Source organism: Alligator sinensis, unplaced genomic scaffold (assembly GCF_000455745.1).
Source record: "Alligator sinensis unplaced genomic scaffold, ASM45574v1 scaffold647_2, whole genome shotgun sequence".
Taxonomy (NCBI): domain Eukaryota; kingdom Metazoa; phylum Chordata; order Crocodylia; family Alligatoridae; genus Alligator; species Alligator sinensis.
In genome coordinates, this window is record NW_005841832.1 from 4,470,989 (window position 1) to 4,498,309 (window position 27,321).

The 27,321-nt window shown below is 45.6% G+C and overlaps 1 protein-coding gene across 1 annotated transcript in view; it reads right to left on the minus strand.

Moving 5' to 3' along the window:
• The window catches only part of LOC102387980 (uncharacterized oxidoreductase ZK1290.5-like), an 88,470-nt gene that overhangs the window by 31,282 nt on the left and 29,867 nt on the right, over window positions 1–27,321 (minus strand). Inside the window, exons 2-3 of the mRNA XM_014517514.2 lie at window positions 25,714–25,962; window positions 9,960–10,061 (exon numbers count right to left, since the gene is read on the minus strand). Coding sequence (XP_014373000.1) covers window positions 9,960–10,061; window positions 25,714–25,962 — 351 coding nt within the window. The remainder of the gene's footprint in view (window positions 1–9,959; window positions 10,062–25,713; window positions 25,963–27,321) is intronic.

The window sequence follows — 27,321 nt, forward strand, 5'->3', positions numbered from 1 at the left end:
AGCTGGCCTAAAGAAAGCTATTATTCTCTACAGTACGTTAATGAAAGCTACAGTTATTCCTGTCATTGAATATTTTCATTGGCTCAGGCTAACCATTGGCTCAGGCTAACCATATTAGAATCTCACTAATTATTATAGGCAAAGGATAACGTATCCAGGTCAGTGGTGAAGGAAAGAATGAACATTCCTGCATCTGTGTTATATCTGAGGTATTGGGGGGGACCTCTGGAACATCCATTTTCAACCTGTAGAAATAAAACTGAAACATTCTTATGTAGGATTCAGCTTTAAAGGGACCCTTGATTAAACTTTAGCCTAGCATCACTTTGAACAAATACCAGCCACATCATCTGAAGATAGGCCAATGTGGTGCCTATCTTCAAGAAAGGGAGGAAAGTGGATCCGGCTAACTACAGGCCCATTAGCCTGACTTCTATCCCGGGGAAGATCTTAGAAAAGTTTATTAAAGAGGCCATCCTTAATGGACTGGCCGACGCCAACACCTTAAGGGATAGCCAGCACGGGTTTGTTGTGGGTAGGTCTTGCTTGACCAATCTCATTTCCTTCTACGACCAGGTGACCTATCACCTGGACAAGGGAGAAGAGATTGATGTCATATATCTTGACTTCAAAAAAGCCTTCGATCTGGTTTCCCATGATCGCCTCTTGGAGAAACTGGCCAATTGTCGCCTTGGGTCCTCCACGATCCACTGGCTGGAAAACTGGCTCCGTGGTTGGACCCAGAGGGTAGTAATTGATGGAAGTCACTCATCGTGGTGTCCTGTGACCAGTGGGGTCCCCCAAGGCTCTGTCCTTGGACCCATATTGTTCAACATCTTCATTAATGATGTGGACACTGGAGTCAGAAACGGACTGGCCAAGTTCGCCGATGACACCAAACTTTGGGGCAAAGCATCCACACCAGAAGACAGGCGGGTTCATCATTGACCACAAGATGAACATGAGCCTGCAATGCGATGCTGCAGCTAGTAAAGCGACCAAAACGGTGGCTTGCATCCATAGATGCTTCTCAAGCAAATCCCGGGACGTCATTCTCCCCTTGTACTCGGCCTTAGTGAGGCCACAGCTGGAGTACTGCATCCAGTTTTGGGCTCCACAATTCAAAAAGGATGTGGAGAAGCTTGAGAGAGTCCAGAGAAGAGCCATGCGCATGATCAGAGGTCAGGGAAGCAGACCCTACGATGACAGGCTGAGAGCCCTGGGGCTCTTTAGCCTGGAAAAGTGCAGGCTCAGGGGTGATCTGATGGCCACCTATAAGTTTATCAGGGGTGACCACCAGTATCTGGGGGAACGTTTGTTCACCAGAGCGCCCCAAGGGATGACGACTAGGTCGAATGGTCATAAACTACTTCAAGACCGTTTCAGGCTGGACATAAGGAAGAATTTCTTTACTGTCCGAGCCCCCAAGGTCTGGAACAGCCTACCACCGGAGGTGGTTCAAGCGCCTTCATTGAACACCTTCAAGATGAAACTGGATGCTTATCTTGCTGGGATCCTATGACCCCAGCTGACTTCCTGCCCTTTGGGCAGGGGGCTGGACTCGATGATCTTCCGAGGTCCCTTCCAGCCCTAATGTCTATGAAATCTAAAATATTTTTAGGTATTTCTACATGAAAGTAAGAAGATTTGGCACAGCCTTGGAAAACAATCATGAAAACCTACTAGCCCAGATGTAAAACATCTATTCATTCTTCCTCTGAAGTGATGAGAGATTACAATAAAAATACTGATTACATTTTAATCTTCCATTCAAAAATGTAACTTGCTCCAAATTAGGAGAATTTTGCAGGACTAACATTTATTTATTTGTTTGTTTATTTTTTATTTAAATTTAAACAAAGTGTTAAGGGTGGGCTTTTCAAACATGCTTGGCTGGAGCCTGCCTGCACACCTGCTGAAAACAAAGATGAAGTAATATCAGTAGGATCAAGAAGTTAGGGTAATGTTGAGAGCTTCTGAAAATCCTGCCCTAAATAACTATTTCTCACAACTCCCTAGGACAGCGGTTCCCAATCCGGGTCGCAACCCAAATGAAGGCCATGGAGGCAATGCTGCACACAAAAGATGAGCCACAGACCATGCCGGAAGCTCCCCTGTCCCCACTGCTGCCACCACACTCTGCTCCCAGAAGCAGGTAGCAGAAAAAGAAAAGGTTGGGAACCACTGCCCTAGGAGGAGGATAAGCATTATTCTCACCCTAACCCAACATGTCTTTCTGTAGAAGAAATTAAGCTTTTTTCTCACTACATTCTAGAAAACTATGACAGTCATTTCTACCCTGAAGGAGCTTTCTGTTAAATAACATCAGGAAAGCAAATAACCTAAATCCAGCAGTGTAAGGATGCAGCCAGGCACCTGAGGTGGCTACTGCACACAACTGTTTTCTTTGCCCTGCAAACCCATGTAGTCTATGGGCTGGAAGTGGCCTGCCAGGCCATTCTCTCTGGCCTGTGGGGCTCCTAAAAAATTTAGAAAATTAATATTTATCTGCCCCTGGCTGCCTGTCATGCAGCCCTCGATGGCTTGCCAAAACTCTGTAAGCGGCCCGCTGCCTGAAATAACTGCCCACCCCTGGTTTAAGCCTTTCCTTTACTAATGGATCTAAGAATATTGCTTTCTTTGAGATGGTCGATTCTTGCAATGTAGGGCTTTCAGTTTCAATTACATATTTAATAAAATAAATGTTTTAAAGCCAAAACACCAGTGATTAAACAGGAATTAATAAATGCACCTTACTATACTTATTAATAAAGAAAGCAGATACATTGAGCTCAGTTAAATCAGGAAAGGTAAACACAGAGCTCAGAGAAGATATGCAATTCATTGGTTCAATATATGGCTATTATTTTTCCTCAGCAAATGAATATTTTTGAAGCTGGGAACCTGACCAAATTCCATATTTAAATGCCATAATAAGTAGACATTTTAAAGCTAACAGTTCAACCTGTAAACCAGCAGTGACAGGCGTTCCATCTTCAGGAGAATGATCAAAAGGAGCCATGTTAACTCAGAAATTGCTGCACTAAACAAAAAAGTTAAACTAAATCAAAGGAAGGTATGCAACAAACATTTAATCTTCATCTGAGAGGTTAATGGTTATGTGCAAATAAAATATTTATCAAGTTTCACTGGAGTCACTATATTTAAATCTCTATAATAGTTAATATTTGCATATCAGTTCAATAGCACATGATCACAGGGCACCCAGGGTTCTACATCCCTTAAAACATGCAGGTGGAAATAGGTGTTTTTAGGATTTTGAGGACTAGACTGAAATACAGGATGATCTAGAGGAGCAGGCAAATTGAACTGAGAAAGGATCTGAGGTAAAATTTAATTTTAAAGAGTTTAAACAATCCAGGTAGAAATAAATTTGCTGAGAAAAGTGTAAAAATAAAGTCTTAAAGAAAATGGGGCGGGGTAATACAGAACAAAAGGGAGACGAGAGTTCATTTACAGAAGCTGAGGACTGCATAACAAAATATAAGCATTGGTCAGATATAAGAAAATAGTTTTTTGATGACAAGGTAAGTAGACTACAGAATAATCTGTTAGAAGACAAAAGTCATAGATGTGTTAAAGATTAGTGTAGGACAGAGTTTCTCAAGCTTTCTAGGTCAGTAATCTCTTAAATAAAAATTTTTGCAACTTCTTTAAATTCAATGATTCAATGATGAATCCATATTATTTATTTAAGTACATTTCAAGCAGTTGACAGAGAATACTAGAAGTTTAAAGAGATCTGGGAAGTAAGGTGTGGCGGCTGATGACACTCCCCAGGACCGGAAGCACTGTGGTCTGGCCCTGATGCTCCCGAAGGGGGACCCCGGGAGCCCAACACCAGAGGGAACTTACCTGGGAGGGAGGCAGAGATGGGATGGAAGCCGCGTGAGCCGGCGCTGCTCTGGCTTTTCAGACGGGTATCAAACTGATGACGTCAGTCATCAGCTGCCGCTGCAGGAAGTTTAAAAACCCCGGCAGAAGCTGGGTGCGGGGGGACATCTGGGAGGCAGGAAACCGAGCTTGCTGGGCTGCAACCTGGCAGTGCGGGTTCCTTCCCTCCCCTGTGACGCAGCTCCACCGGGAGTGAGCGGGGAACATCGTGAGAGGGCCAGTCAGGTTGCCCCTACGCAGAACTCCCTGGTGGCCCTGGAAGGGCCCGACCATCTTTGAGCCTGCAAAGGGCCCGATAGGCCCATGTCCAACACAGGGCCAAAGCCAACCCATAGATCATGGGCAAGTGGCAGGTGGCCCCTGGAAGCCCGCAGCACACATGGCAATTGGTGGAGCGGTGGCCTACTGAGAGGCCACAAGAGTACGGAGCCACGGATTGGAGTGGCAATGTGACGGCCTTCACGGTTGGCGAGTGGATTGTGGTGTAGGGGCAGTGGAGCCCCAGGACCACCCACATTGACCCCGTGAGTATTGCTGTTCCCGGGCCAAGGTAGGAACACCACTGAACCCCTCCAATCAGATCCATCAAGACATGGCAGGTGAGTTGGGACCTGGCCCGAGGAGCGGGGGGAATACTCACAACACCAATGGGGGCATCACAGCGGTGCATTGGCTGGGAATCATCAATAGAGAATCAATGATCCTGACTCGGCAGAGGCTGCCATGCAGCCAGCAGCTATAGCCCACACAGAGCTCTTAACCCAGGCCATTCAAGCAATAGGGCAGGTGCTTGAGATGCAACAAAGACAAGGGCCATGCCAGCAAGAGTGAATTCAAAGGAATGCGGCTGTGTTTAAGATGCCCCGGATGACGAGAGATGATGACCCGGATGCCTATATAGAAGCATTTGAACAGACGGCTGTGCAAACCGGGCTCAACTCCTCACAATGGGCCCATCAACTGGGGGCCCTAGTGGTCAATAAGGCCCAAGCAGCATAGTGGCCACTGTCAAGAGAGGAGGCCCATAATTATGATACGGTAAAAGCCATCACCCTTTACCAGCTTGAAATATCACCAGAGCTATAGATAAGCCTTCAGGGCACGGAAGGCGAAGGAGGTGAAGACGCCCCATAGCCTCCTGCAGTACCTGAAGTATGTCCTGAACAAGTGGCTCCCAGTGAACAGGTTTGATCAGGGGGGAGTAATAGACCAAATCCTTCTCGAGCAGTTCTTGTGTGACTTGGAAGACAAGACACAAACATGGGTGAGATGGCATCAGCCGCGGAGCTATGAAGAGGCGCTCCGCTTAGCAGAGGCCTTCACCATCTCGGAGAATGAGCACGGCCGGGGCCAGGGGTTACATTCCATGGCCGTAAATCACATATGGGAGGAGGAGAAGAAGGCGGGACCCCAGAAGTTAACATCAAAAGGCATAGTGTGCTACTGCTGCAGCAAGGTCAGTCATGTGGCCCAAGAGTGTGGTATGGGTCTGAGTGATTTGAACCGCGGAGCAGCACCTGCGATGTTCCCAAGGGATAGGCCATAGGAAATAGACCATGGTGAACCCATGGACTGTGGTTTTTGGTCCGTAATGCAAGAGGGAGGATGGGAATGCCCGGTACTGACAGTATGGATTGGGGATCGAGCGGTGCGGGTAACCTTAGACATGGGGTGTTCACAGTTGTTACTTCGCACAGACCTGGCACCGAAAACTGGGGTGAAGAGGGCTTGTCACGATGTGCATCCTAGGTGAAGAGATGCACTTTGAGAGCTCTTACTTCCTCTTTAGGATGATGGAGTTCCAAGGCAACCTGAGGGTAAGGCTGGCTCCATCACTGGCCTGCAAGATGATCATAAGCTGTGAGTGGGACCCTATCTACACTGTTCTGGAGTGGGTTAGGGCCACAGAAGAAGAGAGGAAATGTCTGTGGAAAGGCAAAGGTTGGGTCAGGGAGGCAAATCCCCAAAGCGGGGGCTGAGGCTGAGGCCAGTATAAACCTGGATCAAGTGGCTAGCGCGGACCAGTTTCTGCAGGCCCAGCAGGAGGACCTGGAGCTACGACGACTGGCGGATGAGGACCCCAAATAAGGGACATCAATGAGAGAGGTCCGTTATGAGGTAAAGGAGGGGTCTTTTACATCGGGTCCAGAGGGGGCAAGGGACCAAGGAGGAGAGGCGCCAGCTAGTGGTACTGAGTGTGTTTCGCTATCAAATTTGGTGGCTGGTGCACGGTACCCGGTTGGGAGGGCACCTGGGGTGCAGCAAGACAAAGGCACGGATCGCCTGCGACTTCTTCTGGCCCCTTACAAGACAACGTAGAGCAGTGGGTGGTGGCCTGTCCAGAGTGCTAAAGAGCTCAAGAGCAGGGGTCTCCTAAAGCCCCTTTACAGTCAATGCCCATCATTGAAACACCATTCTCTTGGGTAGCACTGGACATTGTGGGACTGCTGCCAAAGTCCTATACAGGGTACCAGTTCAGAGTGGATTTCCCGGACTATGCTACAAGGTTCCCTGAAGTGGTGCCACTCAGGTCGATAAAGGCCACCCAGGTAGCTGAGGAGTTATTAAAATGGATAGCCCGAGTGGGCCCCATGAGATCCTCACTGACTAGGGACCCAATTTCACGTCAGGAGTAATGAGGGACCTATGCAGCATCTTAGGCATTACATACCTGAAGACCTCCGTATACCACCCCCAATCCAACGGGTTAGTCGAGAGGTTGAACGGAACGATCAAGAGGATGCTTAGGAGGTGTGCCCAGGAGGACCCACACAAGTGGAACAACGTGTTAACGCCCCTGTTGTTTGCACTGCAGGATGTGCCGCAAGAATCAACTCAATTCTTGCCCTTCCAGTTAGCATATGGACACAAACCAAGGGGCCTGCTGCATATGATCAGGGAAGAGTGGGAGAGACTGGTGATGCCAAGGGTAGCTGCAGAAAGTTACCGACGGGAACTACAAGAGAGGCTGTCAAGAGCACAACAAATCACCAGTCAGAACCTAAGAGAAGCCCAATTGAGGAAGAAGGCCCAATACAGTCTCAGGACAAGGGCAAGAGTGTTCCAACCTGGGGACATGGTACTAGTTCCCACATCCTTGAGTAAATAAGTCACTTAGTGGCAAGGACCCTTCAAGGTGGTCGGGGAGGTGGGGCCAGTAGATTATGAGGTCTCCAAACCTGGACACCGATGGGAGTGCCAAATATGCCACATCAACCTTCGCAAAGAGAAGAAGATGCTACAGGGGTGGATGGCACTGCATGAAGAAGAGGATGCAGAGCTGGGACCCTCTTGTTTGGAGTTAAGAGCCAGCAAGATACCAGAAGTGCAAGCCCAGTTCAGGGAAGAACTAACTGCAGAACAACAATGAGAGTTGGCCAGGTTGGTAAAGGTATTTCAAGACGTGTTCCAGGAGACCCCTGGACGAACTAGAGGCGTGGAGCACAAGATTCGAACCCCACCAGGGACACTGGTCAGGGAAAGTTGGCGACCCATCCCACAACAGTTGCAAGAAGAGGTTTACCAGGAGATAGCTAAGATACAGAAGCAGGGTATCATCCGCCCATCCCAGGATCCCTGGCGCAGCCCCAAAGTGCCCATCGCCAAACCTGATGGGTTACTCCACCTATGCATCGATTACTGAAAATTAAATGCACTAGCAAGGTTCGACACCTTCCCCATGCCCCACGTGACCCATCTCATGGAAAAAATAGGGGAAGCAAAATTTATATCAACAACAGACCTAGCTAAAGGGTACTGGCAAATCCCCATGAAACCCTCAGATTGTGCCAAGACAGCATTTGGAACGCTGTGGGGTTTATTCAAATTCCTATGCATGCCATTCGGGCTTAATGGAGCAGCAGCCACTTTTCAAAGACTGATGGACTCACTGCTGGCCCCACACATGGCCGCTTATATTGACAATGTAATTGTTTACTCGATGGATTGGCCACAACACCTTCACACACTAAAAGCCATTCTAGGGGAGCTAAGAGTGGCCGGGATGACCGCTAATCCCGAGAAATACAAACTCACCCATCATGAGACTAAATACCTTTCAAGAACCACGCAGCCAACAGCAACTGCGACCATTCCTGGGGCTCATCAACTACTATTGCAGATTCATATCACACATTGCTGAGCTGGCCGCACCCTTAACAGATGCGCTGCAGGGAAGAGCCACAAATGCCCCACAGTGGACCCCCGAAATGTCTGAGAGTTAAGAAAAATTGAGGGACACACTGTGTAAAAATGTAGTGGTATACACCCCTGATTTTGCAGCACCTTTTATTTTGCAGACCAACGACTTGAAGAAGGCATTAGGAGCTATGCTGCTACAATAACGGGGAGAAGAGGAGCGCCCTGTAGCATTTGCTAGCCATAAGGTCAACTCAGCGGAGGGCAGGTATGCAATGATCGAAAAAGAGTGCTTAGCGCTACCCTGGGCAATTGAGTATTTTAGATATTATATACTAGGTCAGGAGTTTACTGTAGTCACAGACCACACCCCATTGCAATGATTAACAAGGTCCCACATAGACAACACACGGACAACCCGCTGGGCGTTGACCCTACAGTCCTTCGAGATTTCCTCTCCAGTTGTACTGGCCAAGAAGACCCAGCAGAAGAAGCGCTGCAAGCACACCAGAGGCAACACCAGTTGGTACCAAAAGACTGATAAAACATCGAGACTCCACAAGGCAGCTTAAGGAGGGAGGTCTGTGGCAGCTGGGGACACTCCCCGGGACCAGAAGCGCCGGGGTCTGGCCCCAATGCTGCTGAAGGAGGACTCCGGGACCTCAACACCAGAGGGAACTTACCTGGGAGGGAGGCAGAGATGGGACAGAAGCTGCACGAGCTGGTGCTGCGATGGCTTTTCAGACAGCTATCAATCAAACTGGGTGGCAGCTGGCTGATGAGTATTGCCATCTCCGGGCCAAAGAAGGAACACCACTGAACCCCTCCTTTCAGAATCGGATCCATCAAGATGTGGCAGGAGAGTCGGGGCCTGACCCAAGGAGTGGGGGGAATACTAACAACACCAACAGGGGGCATCACATGAGGGTTTCTTTGCTTTACTTCATAATACATTTTTCAGCTTCTTGTGACTCCCCATCAATAGCCATTTTGTGAACTTCTGATGTAGGACAGAGTAGGAGTTAGCCGGCGTGATCCTGAAAGTCTTTTCTATTCTACTCTCTAGCCTTAATACTTGACAGGAATTTTCCCATGGAACTGTATATAACATACACACTTATTACTTGAAAACAGGATCATAACAGAAACAGACTATCAGTCATAAGAATGTTGCATAAATTAAATCCAAATCTCAATCCTAAATCTGCATGAGAATTTTAAGATTAGAAAAAGTAGACTTTCTTTTAATAATCTTTTTAGCTACAGAAAACTACCACTTAATGTCAACAGGAGATTACTAGATGCAGAATGAGAGCTGAGAATTATCATAAGGATCTGAGAGAAGATTTAGAACTTCTTCAAAAGGATAGTTTCAAAATCCTTTAACCAGAAAACTCTCTCTCAATTTCTGGTCCTTGCCCAGCAATCTGCCTATGTTGACCTGTTTAAACCACAAACCACGGATACCTAAAAAGTAGTGCTCTACATAATAAAAGAGAAACTAACTCCTCATAATAAAAAAAAAAAAAAAAGCAAAACTAGATGGGATGTATGTGAATTTAAAACAGATATTGTCTAGCATAAAGTGTTCTCTAATGATCTGTGCATTTCTTTGGACTCTATAAAATCTACAGACAATCTAAAGAAATCATACACAACACCACTAACTTTTCAAGAGTACAAAAGGGCCATATATTATTTCCAGGCAGCAGAAAACTGTTTAGTTTGTTAACCAGATCACGGTTGCAATTTCAAAGGTGCCCAAAAGAGTTAGGCACCTAAGTCCCATCGAAAGCCAAAGGGATTTGGGTATCCTATTCCATGGGGTTTTTTGAATATCCCACAATGTAACAACATGATTGTCACATTTCCTTCAGCTAACATTGTAATTTTTAAGGTCATCCCACCTGTTGCATACAGCTCCTCCATGGCTCTCCAGGTTTCAGCTCGGACCTCACGACTGCTTTTACCAGGAACTTGGGCATCTGGCCAGTGTACCAAGTAAAGATCTAAAAGGGAAAAGCGATCAGATTTGTTTATATAAATAACAGATCCTCTATGGATATAACCACAAAGGTTCAACAAGATAAGTTACTGGTACGCATCATCCCTTAATGCTAACAAAAGCATTTCTAATCTACCTGTATCAAAATGCTTGTAACTATTAGTAAATGACCAATAACTGAACTTCCATTCTTTCTTAGTATCATCAGATACTACCTTAGGCCCCAATTCTGCAAGCATTTTACTAATTAATATTTGTGGTAGTTTTGATGTGGATGCACATATGGTTCCGAGTCATGGATATGAGCCTTACATGCTTGGGCCTCTACAAATAAACACATAACAAACACACAATTGCCTTCTTTGAAATCAAAGAACATTCGGCCATTGACTTATCAGGGGTGGGTGGCAGGGACTGTGGCGTGGACAGTACAGAGCAAAAGCTAGACAGAGTAGGACTGAAACCTGGATGTGAGAGTCCAAAAGCACTGGAGTTAGGGAACTCAGAGGAAGTAGGCAGGGGGAAAGCAGAACTCTGGGCAAGCAGGAACCAAGACAGAAACTGGAGAGAAGGAAAAGGCAAGACTCAGAACATGGAATAAAGCAATGATTCTTAACCTGGATGTTGAGGCACTTTTGAAAATGATATCTAGGGTCCCTGAGCACCACTGAAAAATCAATACATTTCTATTTAGACCCAAAATCTAGATTTAGGAGTCTGATTTCAGGTACCTAAATTTGAAAACACTGGTTACTGGCTCACAGTATGAATCCAAGACATAAACAGGAAAAAGAAAGATGCAATTGAGATGTGCACCACTCATAACCACACTTTTTGTGTTAAAGCTGTCTCTTTTTGGCCAGATGCTAGCTATCCTTGGTGAAGGAATGAAAAATTGTACTGTTCACAGTGAAAGCATTTTTCAGGCTACACCACAACAATCCCTTACATTTATTGTTTGTAGCAACAGAACTTCCACTACCTTGTTTTTTGTTTTTTTTAAGTTAAACTTAAACACTGCGTGTTGAGGATAGGTGGCAAGTTGAGTTGGTGTACTAGCCTTTTGCACCTAGGTGGGTAGGTTCAAATACTGATTTAGAGGGACACGTAAAGCAAGTTTGGGGTATTCATCCTGCTCTATGTGCACAATATGATGCAATTATCACTGTGTATTTACTGCATAGGGTTTAGGTTATTTCTGAGATGCACAGCAGAACTACAAGGATAGGTGCAAAATGTACCCTAAAACCAAAAATTGCTACTGCAGATTCTTACTGATGTGAGCAGTCCATTAAAGTTTCAAACAGAATAGGAATAAGTACTATGAAAGTGTATAACGATTTGCAGGACTAGGACATATGTCAGATTCAAGGGCAAAGCTGTTCGTTCATTGCACTGTTCTTAAGAAATACCTATAAAATCACTCCCAAATTTAGAAAAGTTATTTTTAAGAACCATAAATAAAATCATGTTCATCACTGATCTGTGAACAGTTTAATTTCTTTGCTCATTCTGCCAAAATCATCCTCATCTCATAGTTAATATTTTTTATTAAGAGCTGAACCAAAAGAAAATGTAATTTGTTCACTACAAACCTTTACTACTGGAACTCTGATGAATTCACTAAGGGCAGATTTTGAAAAATACTCAGCACTGGTCTAGTTTTCCCAGTAAGTCAATGTTAAAATTCACATTGACTTTTGTGGGAGCAGAGTTAGATCTTTGATAAGTACTCTTGAAAATCCAGTTTGTTTTAAGACTGGTGTGAAACTGCATATTAGGGGTGTGCAAAGTGGGCCCTATTCGATTTGGATTCGGCTCGAATCAGGGACAGTGATTTGATTCGTTGATTTGGATCACTATCCCTGATTTGATGCGGCCCAATCTGAATCTGAAGATTCGATGCCGATTCAGATAATCAGCGATTCGGATATAGACACAGCTTTAAAAGTTTTTTTCTACATACCCTGAGGTAACAGGCATGGCTCGTGATCGCTGCGATGCTGGGGTGCATAGAGTGTCCCACAGGAGTGCAGGGGGGCCCCTCCACGTGTTCGGCGGCAAACCTGTAAGTGGACTGGAAGTACGTCCGGTCCACTTCTGGGTCTGCCAGGGAGAGCATTGGGGCCCCCTGGCTTGGTGATCGGCCACAGGGGGACCCTGGATGACCACCCAGACCCAGGAGGCACCAGTCGCTGAACTGGGGAGGGCACAGGGGGTGCCCCCTGTATGCTCCCCAGCAGACCTGGAAGCGGAGCAGAAGTGCTTCTGGTCCACTTCTGGGTCTGCTGCCCAGCGTGCTGGGGAGCCCCCGGTGCTTCTGTGGGACACACCATGCACCCTAGCCTCACAGAGATCACGAGCCCCTGCTACCGAGAGATACGTAGAAAAAACATTTAAAGCTGTCTCTATGTTCAAATCTTTCCAAATCGATTCGGAGGTTTCCGATTTGATTCAGAGAGATTAAAGAGTCCTCCGATTCAATTCGGATTCGGCGATTCAGCCGCCGAATCTCTGCCAAATCAAATCAGGGACTGAAGCTTTGCACAGCCCTACTGCATATTCATTTTGATCTAAAATTACACATATATTTACAGAGATGTAAGCTGAGAAAGCAAATGTCACACTGCAGGGACACATCACTTGTACAGTTAGATACTGATTTCAACTGAAGAATGGGAAACTACATACCGGCAATTGATACTATGTTCTCAATTCAGAATCATCAGGAATGGTAAGCAATGCAAAAAACAATGTATGTCAGGAATGCTAAGTAAAAACACTAGTTTCAACAGTGTTTTACTAAACTTTACTTTTGCAAAAGCCTGAATATCCAGCTATATAGCACAGTTTGCAAATGTTCATAGAAAGAGTTTATCTGCAGGTTTCCACATACAAAGATGCTTTGTATTTAGCCCCAGAAGTTTCAGTACTCAGAGAAGAATGGCTTTTACAGCTTTGAGAACTATAAGACCTCTGGCCTTCTAGATCTCAGAAATGCACTGCATTACCCTTCCCTGTACTAGTGTCTGAGGTCTTTGAATACTAACATGATTAGTTGCCTTTCATGAACTTTTTATTTTAGAAAGGTTGTGTTTCTAAACACAATGCCTCTATAATTGTGCTATTTTATTTATTTCGGATGAAACCAAGTGTGAACTCAAGATAAGTGTAGCCTTTTCACAAATCAATTGTACTGCAGAATTGCTCAGTTTGCAAATTCTAGACCAAATTCACCCTAATGGGACTTGAACACAGCCACACTGGTCACTTAAATCCTCTGCACATTAGTCATTTTACCCTCTGAGACTGCAAACATTACAACCTTAAAAGCAAAACACTGAAGGTACCCCGAGGTTGAGAAAGAAGCACATGAAGGGTTGTGCATACTGATGTTTCTAGGGCACTGAGATATAAACATTACAAAATAGATTGTGGCTATTCATATGTGGGAGTTTACAGGATTGTGAAGGACACAAGACTTTGCACCATTATGCTGCCTTACAGAAATCAGCTATGTAAGCTCTTTCTCTCCCTGGGTAAAATTAATCCCAAATCAGAAGACACAAGTAAAAAAGCAAAATCCTGGCCCCAATTTAGTCAGTGGCAAAACTTCCACTGACTTCACACGGATCAGAATCTGACCACAAGAGATTAGTGCAGAATGAATTAAATATGACCCCTGAGCACTTGAACTGCTATGGCAATGCTAATTACTTCAAAGGGATGTGGACTGGTGAGGTCTTGTGCCACAGGCCTCCATCTTCTATGTTTGAGTCAACACAGTTGAGCTGGAAATGGAGATAAGTGCATACAACACCTTTTCACAGACTGCTGGAATTGCCTGTCCAATTTCACTCCATGCAATCTATTTCATAGTTATACTTCTTGATTCTTATTAGTCAGAGTGAGCATGTGATCATTATCAGTGCCTCTGTAGGAAATATGTTGCAATAATTTGGGGTCAAAAGGAGCTACAAGTGCTCAACACCTTTTAAAACCAAGTCTTATCATTTAATTTCATGCACACTATATGGCTAAGTACAGATGGTCAAAAAGCCTAAAGCTGAATTGAGTTAATCTTTGCAGGTTAGTCTAAACTGCAAAGATTGAACCAATAAGCAAATGAACAGACATTCATTTTTGATTCAGGAACTGCAGCCACATGACTGCAGTGGCACAAGCCAGAGGGCACTAGAGCACAGCTCTGGCACATAGCCAGCATGGGTTGTGTGTTTGCTTCCTCTTCCTGCTGCCTCTGAGGTCTCTGGGAGTTGCAGTCCAGGCTCACAACAACAAGACTCTCCAGGGGTGCTTATTACTTCCTCTTTCTACTTCCAGGTGCCTCTGGAATTTGTAGTTCACAGTCGCAGCCAGGGCAGCTCCGTACTCAGGGGAAGGGAAGTTTAACTCCCCTCCCTGGCCCCAGACCACAACAGGGGTTTGCCAGAGGGAGGAAGTGAGCCAGCCCTCACTGCTCCAGCTAGGGACCAGAGGGGCAGGGCCAGCCCTGAGCTCTAGAACAGTGTGACAGCTGAAAATTGTGTTTAAGGTGCTTGCTGAACCAGGTGTTTCTTATCATTTGTTCATGTATTATAAGCCGTTTGTTGCTGCTAAGAGCCTAATTAAAGTTAAAGAGTAATGAGGCCTTGTATGTAGTGAGGCCTAGTAAATTTAGCAAAGCCTTATAGAAGTAGTAGTAAGCTTTGTGGCACAGTTAAAATTAACCTTATCAGAAGAATGCAAAGGATTGTACTGCTATTGGTCAGTCCAAAGGAAAGTTTGCAATGGAGGAATCTGCATGGCTGTAAGTTATCAGCATAGCTCAGAAGTTATAAATTGGCTAGCACATCCGGAAATCATTTAGAAGGGAGATGCAGCTCTGTGAAAGAAGCTACTGATTTTAAGTTAACTGCTGACCTGGTTTCGATGAGCCCATGGATCTTGAGGAGCCCAAGGACTAGATACCAGGGTCCTTCCCAGTACCCCTCGGACAGCACTGATCAGGGACGCCTGACTTCGCTGAGCTTTGCAGAAGAGAAAGTTGTCATGCATCAGGCATCAGAGGGGACTACTGATAAGTTGCCGATGTGAATTATTATTGTTTCACAATAATATACATTGTAGCCTTATTATTTACGTGTAGTTGTGTGTTTATTAAATCAATAAACCTTTCATACCTTTCTACCCCCGACCACATTCTCAATCCCGAACCCTCTGCTGGTGGCTAGGACAAACAGATATCACAGCCCAGGGCTACAAAATGCTGGGATGCTGGAGGACTCTGATTTAACTTGAATCAGAAAAGGGTCTGGGACAGAAGTTTCATAAACAGTTTGACCTAAATCAGTTAAGTCTGATACTACATTAAACCAGGATTATCTTAAACCAGTTTCAGCCATTTTGAAACTGGTTTGTGTGTACTAAACTTCTATTGTTACAGGTTTAAACCAGTTTCTGATCACTTAAACTGGTTTATGTGTAACTTCTGTCCCTAGCCTATATGTATATAAATATACACACCCGCTACCATATACATACACACACATATATAGATGCACACAATTTTATTTGTTTTATTTTCTCCCTTAAAGATTACAAGAATACAAGCTTTACTACTTAAGATAATTTCTCTTGTAGGAAATTAGTTGCAAATAATTCACCAAAAAGAAGCCTCAGTGATCAAAATTATCTGTAAATTGTCAGTAACCATTTGTTTCATAGTTTCATAGTTGGTAGGGTCAGAAGGGACCTGAGCAGATCATCAAGTCCACCCCCCTACCATGGGCAGGAAATAATGCTGGGGTCAAATGAACCTGGCAAGGTGTCTATCTAGCCTCCTTTTAAAGACCCCTAGGGTAGAAGCCAGAACCACTTCCCTTGGAAGTTGGTTCCAGTTCCTAGCCGCTCTGTGAAGTAGTCTCTCCTGATATCTAGCCTGAATCTACTCTCTGTCAACTTATGGCCGTTATTCCTTGTTACTCCCAGTAGTGCTCGGGGGAACAGGGACTCTCCCATTGCCTGCTGGTCTCCCTTGGCCAGTTTATAGATGGCCACCAGATCAACTCTCAGCCTTCTCTTGTGGAGGCTGAACAGGTTCAGGTCTCGTAGCTTTTCCTCGTAGGGCCTATCTTGCTGCCCCCTGATCATGCGAGTGGCCCTCCCCTGGACCCTCTCAATGTTGTTCACATCCCTCCTGAAGTGTGGCATCCAGAACTGGATGCAGTACTCCAACTGCGGCCTGACCAATGCCATATAGAGGGGGAGGATCACCTCCTTGGACCCGCTTGTGATGCATCTGTGGATGCACAATAAGGTGCGGTTAGCCTTCCTGACTGTGTCCCCACATTGGCGGCCCATGTTCATCTTGGAGTCTATAATGACTCCAAGATCCTTTTCTGCCTCTGTGCTGATGAGAAGGGAGTTCCCCAGCCTGTAGGTATGCTGCTGGTTCTTCCTCCCCAGGTGCAGTACCCTGCACTCGTCAGTGTTGAAACCCATCCTGTTCTCATCCGCCCACCCTTGTAACCTGTCCAGGTCCAATTGCAGCCTATTCCTCCCTTCTAGCGTGCCCACTTCTCCCCACATCTTAGTGTCATCTGCGAATTTGAACAAGGTGCATTTCACCCCCTCATCCAAGTCGTTGATGAAGATGTTGAACAGTGCAGGCCCGAGGACCGATCCCTGGGGTACCCCACTGCCCATATCCCTCCAAGTCAAAAATGACCCGTCCACCACTACTTTCTGGGTGCGGCCCTCCAGCCAATTGGCGACCCATCTGACTGTGCAGGCATTGACACCACAATCTCTTAATTTTTTAACAAGAATGGGGTGAGAGACAGTGTTGAAGGCCTTCATAAAGTCCAGAAACACTACGTCCACCACGACACCTCTGTCCAAGGATCTTGTGACCTGGTCATAGAAGGCCACCAGGTTGGTCTGACAGGACCTGCCTCTAATGAACCCATGTTGGTTGCCCCTAAGCATACACTCTCCTGCTTGCCCCTTGCAGATGTGCACCTGGATAATTTTCTCAAATAGCTTCCCTAGGGCCGAGGTAAGACTAACAGACCTATAATTTCCTGGGTCCTCCTTCCTCCCTTTTTTGAAAATGAGGACCACATCGGCCCTTTTTCAGTCCACTGGCACCTCGTCAGAGCACCTCGATGAGTGCTCATAAAGCTGTGCCAGGGGTCCCGCAATGACCTCTGGCGGTTAATTAGCTGTTAAATATGCTGTTAACTATGCAAGCTGCAGTGTTAAAAATATTCTATTCGAAAAGCAAGGTGTAACTTTATTTCCACTAGTTCAGAATGAAGCAACAATGTTCAAGTTTGAATTTTGCTTCCCAGCCAATGCTGCAAATGGAATCACCAGCTAATTCAGGGGTTCTCAAACTTTTTGATACAAGGGGGTTTCAAACTTCTCTTTCCTCCCTAGAAGCGGTGGCGCGGGGCCGCTGCCTCCTTCGAGCACTCTGTGTCACTGTTGCACATCATTTCCCCTGCCCAAGTACGGCTGGTTGACGAGTGGGGGGCAGGGGAGCCCCCGGTGGCCAGCCGGCTGGACTTGGGTATGGGGAAGTGGCGCTCAGCGCACGGCGGTGACAGAGAGTGCTCAATGGCGGCAGTGGGCCTGCCTCTGGTGCCACCGCTTCCAGGGAGGGAAGAGAATTTGCAACCCCCTTTTAAGTTGCCGAGGGGTCGCAACCCAGTTTGAGAACCCCTGAGCTAATTCATTTAAAAATTATTGCTTAGAAAATGTAGATTAACATAATTTAATTTAAAAGATGGACTAAGTAATAGTGGCTCTAGTTCCTTCCTATAGATAAAAGCACTAATTTATAGTATCAAGGAGGCAATGAAGAAATCAAGATCATTAACAACAATCACACTTAAATACTAGGCAAGCTGGCTATGAAATTAACTATTTTTAAAAATATTCTTTATAAGCAACCAAACCAGAGGAATGCAGTGGTGAATCAGGGGTGAAGCTGGAATGTCAAAACAGGGTGAATGCAGGACATCCAACAAACACCAATGTGTGGAGTATTCTTAGGCTGTAACATTTAAGTCACTGGGCGGGTCATCATTTCTTAGAGAGTTGTGATATCCAGAGTCAACAAAGCTCAGAAACGTTCATCTCCATTCAAAATTCAAGGGCAGTTTTACACAGTTAAAAGTCAACAGCAAGCTTGAAAGTGGAAACAAAGTTTACAATTCCATTCAAATCCCCAGCACAATAAAAAGATACAGTTAACAAGAATCTGAGAGGTTTGAGAAACAGACATAAGGAAAAAAGACATAGTATATGAATTCAGTATCCCACAAAGCAGATACAAGAAGAAATTATTCTAGGGGATGTGTCCAAAACCCAAGAAGCATACTCTTCTTCTGCCAAACCTAAAAGATATGCACTATTTCATACTGGTTTACTGAGGATGCCAAACAATAATCTTAAATGGAAAGACAGAAGATCACATTTAGAAAATGCAAGTTGGGGAATAGCTGTTTTAGCCACTGCCCACAAATAATGCACATTTCCAGCTTCTCATGGATATATAATCCACTAATTAAAATAAAACTCAAGAGTATTGCTCTTTTAATTCCATTTGCCCCTAAGTGCTCACTGGAAAGGCTTGGTAACAAAATTTTAGGAACTTTCTGTTTTAAAGCGTCATCTGGTTTATATTAGAAGCAAGAGTTTTCATTCTTCTATGTTGCTATCTCACATAATTACTTACCAGTTACTATTACTGTAGGTCCCCATTCTGCAATTTATTCTGAATGGGTGGACCACAAAGCCCCCCTGAAACTTAATGAAATCAATGTGGCCCTGCATGAAAGCAACAGATCTCTCTATGTGAGAAGTTGGCAACCTTTTATAAAGAGCAGGCCAAAATAATATAGGTGGACAGCCACTTGTAATCTGGCCATTTCTTTGTCTGTCCCCCAGCTGCTGTTTGCCACTATGGCTAAGTACAGACATTCGAAAAGCCTGAGCCTGAATTGATGCAATCTTTGCAGGTTAGTCTAACCTGCACAGATTGAACTAATTTGCAAGTGAATAAACATTCACTTTTGAATCTGGAAATGCAGACACATGCCTGCAGTGGATCAGGCCAGAAGCTGGGGTGTGCTAGAGTGAGCCCTCCCTTCCCTTCTACAGTGGCAGGGTAGGGGGAAGCTGAGCTGAGGAAGGGGGCATGGTCAGGCCCTGGCCGGCCTGAGTATGATTGGGGAGGGGTTTAAACCCTCACCCTGGCCTGCAGGGATCCCACCCAGGATGTACCTTGAGGGGGAGGGGGAAAGCAGCCCTTGCCAGGCTTTTTGGGTTGGGGAGGGGAAGGAGCGTGGCCAGACCCTGCTCCCTGGCCCAATGCCTGCCTCCCTGCCCTTGGCACTTGAGCGGCAGGGGTGTGTGGCCAGCCCCGTCAGCAGCCAAAAGTAAACAGGGGGACGGAGGGGGATTTAGTCCCCCTGTCCTGTCCCCCCCCACCCCGTACCAGTGGCACAGACCCAGTGGTGCAGCATCCCCTGTCTGGGACCCCTTCACTGTTCCAGTGGCAGGACCGGAGGTGTGGCCAGATGCCATCCAGCATGGCGAAGGGGGCAGGGAGGGGGTGTATTTCCCCCTCTGTCCCCTCTCCCATAGCAGAACCGCAGCCAGGCTCTGATACTACATTCAACCAGATTTATCTTAAACCAGTTTCAGCTATTTGGAAATTGGTTTATGTGCACTGAACGTATGTTCTGTGAGCACTTAAACCTGTTTATGTGTAACTTCTGTCCCTAACCTAAAAGTCACACTGGGCCAATATTTCCCAAACCTGATGGGCATTCTCATGACCTCTTCCTGCGGCTGTTCACCGCTGTCACTGAGTGACACTGATCACCAGCAAGAAAAGTGATGGCTGCAGGAGGACAGAGCGGACTCATTGGGGAGCCTCTACTCTTGTGCCTTGCTTGCCATGTGCCACCCATTTCTCCCCACTGCAGACCATCAGGCCTGCTGCTGACTGACACTGAGGATCAGATCAAACCTTCACGGACCAGATCAAATCTCTTCACAGGCCAGATTGAGCTCAGGCTGTAGTTGCTGACCCCTGCTAAAGACAATTAAAGCTCCTCAGGCTTTAGTGTCTTTTCTATTGTGAAAAAAAATTAAGTCAGATTTGTTCTACAATAAAAATGTATGTTGTAAGTATGCTGTAATATTTACAGATCTGCTATTTTATTGCATCAGTCATGCATCTTTCTCATTAGCCATGCACCAATACTGTTAGTATGTTATAAAGTCAGGGATCCTGGTTTTCTTTTTTTTTAAATAGCATATTCTCTGATTAAAAAAATTCTCTGATTAAAAACCCCCAAATCTGCATTTTTCAACAAATAAAATGAGACACCACTATACATATAAATCTTAGTTGAACACAAAGTTTTCTTGATATATTTACAATTTTTAAGCAATTTGGAAGCCTACCATGCCTCGATCATTATAATAAAATAAATTCTAAATACAGACATATTTTGGCATTTGATTTTGTTTTTTTTATCATAGAAAATCAGAGCTCCCCCTGCCCCCATTGCTCACCAGGACATGGGTCCAGCTCTAGCTGTCCTCCCCCTTTACTTTGTGGCAGTGAGCAGCCCTGATATGCTGGTACCCTCATGGGGGGCACAGCCGAAGCAGAGCTGAGTAGAGCCTGTGTGGGGGGAGAATGTAGGCTTGGGGCTCCCTGCCCTGCTGTCCTTCCCTTTGGAGCTTTGGTGGAGAGGCTCAGTGCTACCACTAATGCCACCACCATTGCTAGTAGCCCTGTTGCCATGGTGGGGTGCCCTCTGCCCACCTGCAAGCAGCAGGGGCAGCAGCAGTGTGGAGTTATGCCCCCCACCCCTGCTGCTGTCAGGTGGTCAAGGGGCACCTTGGCATGGTGGCATGGGGGTTCTGGTGGCAGCAGCCACAGTACCAAACTTCCCTACCTTGCTCCACTGTCCCATGCTGGGTACTGTCTTCTGGGCCATGGAGGTCCCTGGGGGGAGGGAAACAGGGCAGGGAGCCCTGAGTAATACAGCGGCCAGACCAAATCCTCCCCTGCCCTATGCACAAATTTGGGGGGAAGGGGAGAGGGCACACCCCTATGCCCCCCAGTGTGTCACCTCTGGCTCCTGACCTCTCCCTTGGAGTGTGCACAGCAGTGGAGAGCTCCGTTACCCCAGATGACCCACCGTGGCCCCATCCCGCTCCCCCAGCCAGGCCACATGACAGTGCATACAGGCTGGGGAGCACCCCAGCCCCAGCCACCAACCCTGTCCCACTCTCTCCCTAACCGAGGAGGCCTCAATTTGGCCCCCCCACATAGACTTACCTTCAGGCAGCTGGGGGAGCTGTTCTCTACCCCTGCCTGGCTGTGTTGCTGACCATGTGCATGTGGCACCCACTGCATCCCACTCCCCCCAGCCCCAAGCAGCCCCTTGCAGGCTGGAACTCTGCCAGCCTGCAAGGGAAACCCTGCCGTTTCCCATGTTTTTCTCCTTCATAGGAGAAAATCACGTTTTTCCACAGTGAATGGAAAACCCGGATCCCTGGTTATAATACAATGCAGAAAATTTAACTTCAAATTGTACCCTGCTTCTGCCACATGCCCTCTTCTCACAGAATTGCTGGCTTCAGCAATTTGCTTTCATAGATAAGCTTGGACACTGTCCTGTTAATACCAGGACTTTTCTTGGAGGTGCATTTTCATTCTGGGCACTTTTGCATGTGCTCCATGGATGCTTTAATTAGAGCAGCTCTGAGAGTCACTCTAATTAAAGCGCCACATTATCTCATGTATCAGCATCCCTGCATTTCAAAATGGTGGTGGGGCATTTGAACTAAAGCTAGTTCAATGAGCTTGAGTTCAAGCAGCCAAGCCACCATTTTGAAGTGCAGGGATGCCAATACACGGGACACAGTGGAGTGGAGTGGAGTAATTGCCATGCTCCACCAGACTTGATTAATTTAGTCTGCTCCAACGCGATGTAATCACAGCGCTTCAGAGCAGTCTCTGCGCTCGCGTACAGGCACCCTCAGTGTCTACTCTCAGAACTGGAGCAAACTGGCCACATCTTAAAGGATAACAGAAAATGCAGGTGCATGATCATGAGTTAAAATAGAGCTAGTATATCTAATTTTAGCCATACCAAACTTTTACTGGGTCCTTCTGCATAGCTCTTTACACTGTGGTTACTTTCACAGGATTTGTGAGAAGTTTCAAAGGTTCAAAAAAGTCTTATTAGTTTCATGCTGCTGCAGCAGTATCAACACACTTCAAATTTTACACCAAGAAGTGCTTTTGTTGTTACTTTTTGCCTCAAAAATCCTACCAAAAATACCCAGCAGGCAGAAGGAAATTGGAATAATGGGAATTCAACACAAACTTATCCCAGCAAATAAACATGAAACAAACACAGTTTCAATAAGGCTAAAACCACAACAGCTCACATGTTTGGCTGAGTCCCTCTCTCATAGGTCTAGACACATGTTTTGTCAATATATTATTACTATTATTTTATTTAAATTAAATTGCCATCCTTTTTTTTTCTATACATCTCCCAGGGAGTACATCAAGCCCGAGATGTGGAATGGAGGGTTGGGATACAGCAGGAGATAGTGGTTCCAGAGTCCCAACTACAAAGTTGGCTTGGCAAATAAGGGGAAATATGCTGCACCCCTTGTAGTTGTGTAACAGTTTGTGTATTCCCATGTATACCCAGGGACCCTGGAAGTCATCTTGCCTCTTTGATATATAACAACTCTTAAAAGCCTCTGAAAAGGTATCATGGGAGCATCTAGGATTTTCTAAAGGGGGATGCAGCACACTGCCCCTCAGACCATGGGGGAAATGTGGACAAGATATGGCTGGAGCCCCCAGGTCAGCACAGGACACCAGGGAACTAAGCAGGTACACAAAGGTAAGGGAGCCACCCTCCTCCAATTCCACTGCTGCTGTCCCTGGCTGACCTGGAGGTGGGAGGGTGCAGGGCACAGCTGCTTCTGACTCACTCCTGCCCATGTGGCAGAGAACAGCTGTGCAGGGAGCAAGACTCCAATAGGGACAGCAGCAGTGGCATATAAGTCCTCCTTTCAGCACTGGCTCCCTGGCTGTTGTCCCCCACTCCCCCCAGTGTCTGTCTGTTGGCTATAAGCAGGTGCTAGGGGAGGAATCTGCATGCCATTACCACTGTCCCTGGCTGAGCCTGCTCCCTGTGCACCCAACTCCCTGCAGCACAGGTGGGAGAAGCTGTGGGGCTCCCCTAGTGCTTGCATCAGCCAGGGCGACAGTGGCAGTGCACAAGTTCCTTCTTCCAGCGCCTGCTCCCAGCCAGAGCCTGAGGCTGGAACAAGGCATGAATGGTTCTGGGGTTCTCTCTGCGCCCAGATCAGCCTGAGTGGCAGAAGGGGGAAGGGATCCCCCAGGACCCACCTCTGCAAGATACAGATTTCTAGTGCTCTCACTGCAATACTGTAGCTAAATGGCACGTTAGCCCATAAAACTTAAAGATCTAATCCTGCAGTCACTTATATTGGTGCAAGTCACTAGTAACTCAAAGATGTCAATGGTGTTGTAAGGCAGAAGACTCAGATTGGAACACATCTAACTAATACAAGGGTGTGCTTGCTTACTTGCTTCTCTGTCTCTCATCCTCCGCTCCACTCCCCCCACCATTTCATGACATACATAGCAACAGCAATTAGAGCACTTCTGTTCCCTGAAATTAATTTTTTCAGTGAAAATATGCTTGAATCAACCATCATGTCTATGCAGATTATTTGTTTGTACAGGTGCTTAAACTACTATTCACAAAGGATAAAGCAGATTATAACAGTCAAAGAAATGACCCAAAAATTATTTCTTGGAGTTGGATCAATTTTTCTCTCATCAGCATTCAACCCCAGTGCTACAGCAAGAATAAAAAAAGGCAAACACAAAACAGATGAACTAAATGGCGAGCAGTGAACAGGAAACATGTTACTTCTTAATTTGGATATAGGACAAAGTCATGGATTGCAGCTTTTTGCTTATGAAAGCACCCTCCCCACCAAAGCTCTGTATTTGCACTTGACAGAAATATGGAAATGTTTTGAACACATTTGACGTTAGTCTGTAATGGTACAGGAAGTGATTAATGGACACATTTACAGAGTGAACAGAGAACATGTGTACGCAGACAAATGACACATTTTAGTGCAAATACCATCCTGCTTCTGATAAATTGCTAGAATATTTTTGTTTACTTTCCAACATATTCAAATGAACCCTGTACCCAACTACAATCAGTAAGCCATTCTGCAAAACCCATCTTCTTATTTTTACAAAAGTTGCTCATTTTTGCTTTCCAGTTAATTTATCAGAGATAACAGTGAGACAGAAGAAAGAACAAAGGGAAGGTTTTTGATGCTACCATAAAGTTTGACTGTTAACTTTATTCTGTTTTTGGAGATCACTATTAACGTTTTGATCTACATTCTTCCAACACAATAATTTTAGATAATTCTATTTTTAATTTTTCTCCCCACTTTTTTAACCGCTCTCTTTCCAATTTGGAAGAGAGATTAAAATAATTACATCTCAATATTTTTGTCTTTCACATCTCTCTACTTCTGTCACAGGATAGAAAATATTACTACTTCAGCTTTTTGTCTCATATACTAACCTCTGAGTTCTGGTGACAGCTATTTTAGCAGTCTTGTACATATTATACATACATCACAAATGAAACATTTTTAAACGTGCCCAAGTCCCTTTGAAAATCAATTGGGCAATCAATTCTAAGTCATTTAGGAGCTTTTAAAAGTTTTACCCAAGTCCATGGCATTAGACAAAAACAAAGTAACCTGCTAAAAAAATAATGTGTTAATAATAGTAGAGAACATGTAAAAGATAACATTATCTAGGATGACTCCTATATTTCGAATTTGAAATTTTAGTAATTAGCTATAATGCAATATATAAGAAACCAGGCATTTGTGAATTTATTTTAAATTTTCTGAAGTCATGTTTCCTTAACCATGCACGTGACCTGTTTTGATAGCTGATCTCCAGATCAATGTTACATTTAAATATAATTTTGCAAAAAGCAGTTTAACCCATTTTTAAAAGATTCTGCAACAGCTAAAACTCTAGAGTCACATTCTGTGCTCTCAGTTACAAACCTGTGAATTACACAAAGATTAAATGGGACAGGAGATTTGCAAACACAGTGGTATTCAACCACAAATGCCCATGGAGCCATGCCATTTGGCCTGCAGGGCTCCTCACAGGCCCAGAAATTTGGTGACAGGGAAGTGGTGGCAGTATTAACTGCCACTCCCCAGTGCGCAGGGTCCAGCCAGCAAGTGGCTGGATCCAGTGGGGAGGGTCAGACCAGCACACAGCCCAATCCAGTGCATAGAGTCAGGCCATCATGTGCAGTTGCACCCATGGAACAACCCTATGCACTGACCCTGAAGGGGATCTGGCCCACAAACTAATCCCTGCATACTCATCCACCCCATGGGGCCAAAAGGTTGGGCGCCATTGTGTAAACATGTCACAAGAACAGAATTTGACCTCTGTAATTTCTCTCTCATGTGGAAGGAATAGTAAATTAACAATATTAAAAACATCTTACCAAGGTACTCAACACCAAGTCTTCTGCATGATTCCAAGCAGGCTTGTTTTGTGTTTTCATAGCCATAGTCATTATGCCAGAGTTTGGTAGTTATCCAGAGATCTTCTCGTTTCACACCACTTTCTTTGATGGCCTTCTGAAGAAGGGATTCACAGCCATATCTTTTTGCTGTATCAATATGACGAATGCCACATTTTTGTAGTGCATATACCACAGCTTCATGGGAATAGCCCCCAACATGGGATGTACCTAAGTGGAAGATCACAGAAGTTAACTGTCATTTCTTAATGCTGTACGATGTCTTAACGTAATTTATAAATGATACATTTTACAAAATTTTGTTAATATTTTTGGTTTTCAATTTTTGCTTATGGTCATAATAACAATCTATTCCGTCCTTGCATCATACAGTAAAGAAACAGAAAATCAGGGAGTGTGAACTCATAAAAATTCAGAAGCTAAGAAAATAAAGGGGGTCTAAGTCTGATCCCACCTATTTCAGTGAAAAACAGGAATAATTTGCTTACAGTCACTGGAGTGTCAGTAGTTGTAAACTATGAAAACTGAGATCAGAATCAGGCCTAAAGTCTTTCATGATGTAAAAGTTGGCACTAGTATAATTAGTTGCTTGTAAAAGCAGCATCACTAGAAAAGGATAGACCAGATACACCAAAAAGGTCACAGATCCTCTTGAGCATAGTGACTTGCTAATGTTTTTAAGGCACACTAGTTTCTCTTGCAAATAGCACACAAGGAAGCAATGTGGCTAGCATCTCATATGGCTCTCTCTGAATGCTTGAGTGACTAGACTCCCATGTATAGGTGGAAAGAGCCTTTGGCTCAACTCTGGAGCAGTATTTGAACTCATACCTCCATAGTCATTGAGAAACATGTGATCTGTCATCACTACTCCCAAGACAAAATATCTACATTATAAGTAGGGGTGCACTGATAGAGATTTTTTGGGCTGATACTGATGGCTACTTTTTAAGGAGCTATATTGGCCGATACTGATCTGATAGCCAATATGCAGCCTGGAAGCTTGGAGAGCAGTGTCCAGCTGGTAAGTCTGTTGTGGGAGAAGGGGTGCAGGTAGGGAAGGGGCATGGGGGTGGGGCAAATCAAGGCCTGCGTGGTGGAGTGGGGTTGGGGTAGGGGCAGGCACTGCACAGCTGGGGCGGGGTGCAGGATGGACAGAGCTGCCAGCAGTTCAATTGGGGGCCCCCCCCTGCCGCTGCACACAACCTGGGAGGGCATGGGGAGTGTGTGCTCCTGGATCTGCACATGGGGCAGGGAAGGCTGCCTCTGCAGGCTGGAGCTGGGGCAGCACCAGGCTCTTCCCAGTGGGGGTTGAGCCAGCCAATCTGGGCGGGCAGCAGCGGGGGTTGCCCCAGCCACTCTGGGCGGGCAGCAGCAGCACTGGGTTAAGGGTTACGGGGGGTGAGGGTTGCAGCCACCCCAAAATTCACCATAGCTCCCCCAGCCCCCTCTCCCAGTGCCACCTTGAGTGCAGGCTGGCCCGGTACCCACCAGGAAGAGCCAGGCGCAGCCCCACCCTCACCCCGCATGCAGATCTAGGGGCACACCCCCCCATGCCCTCCTGGGGTG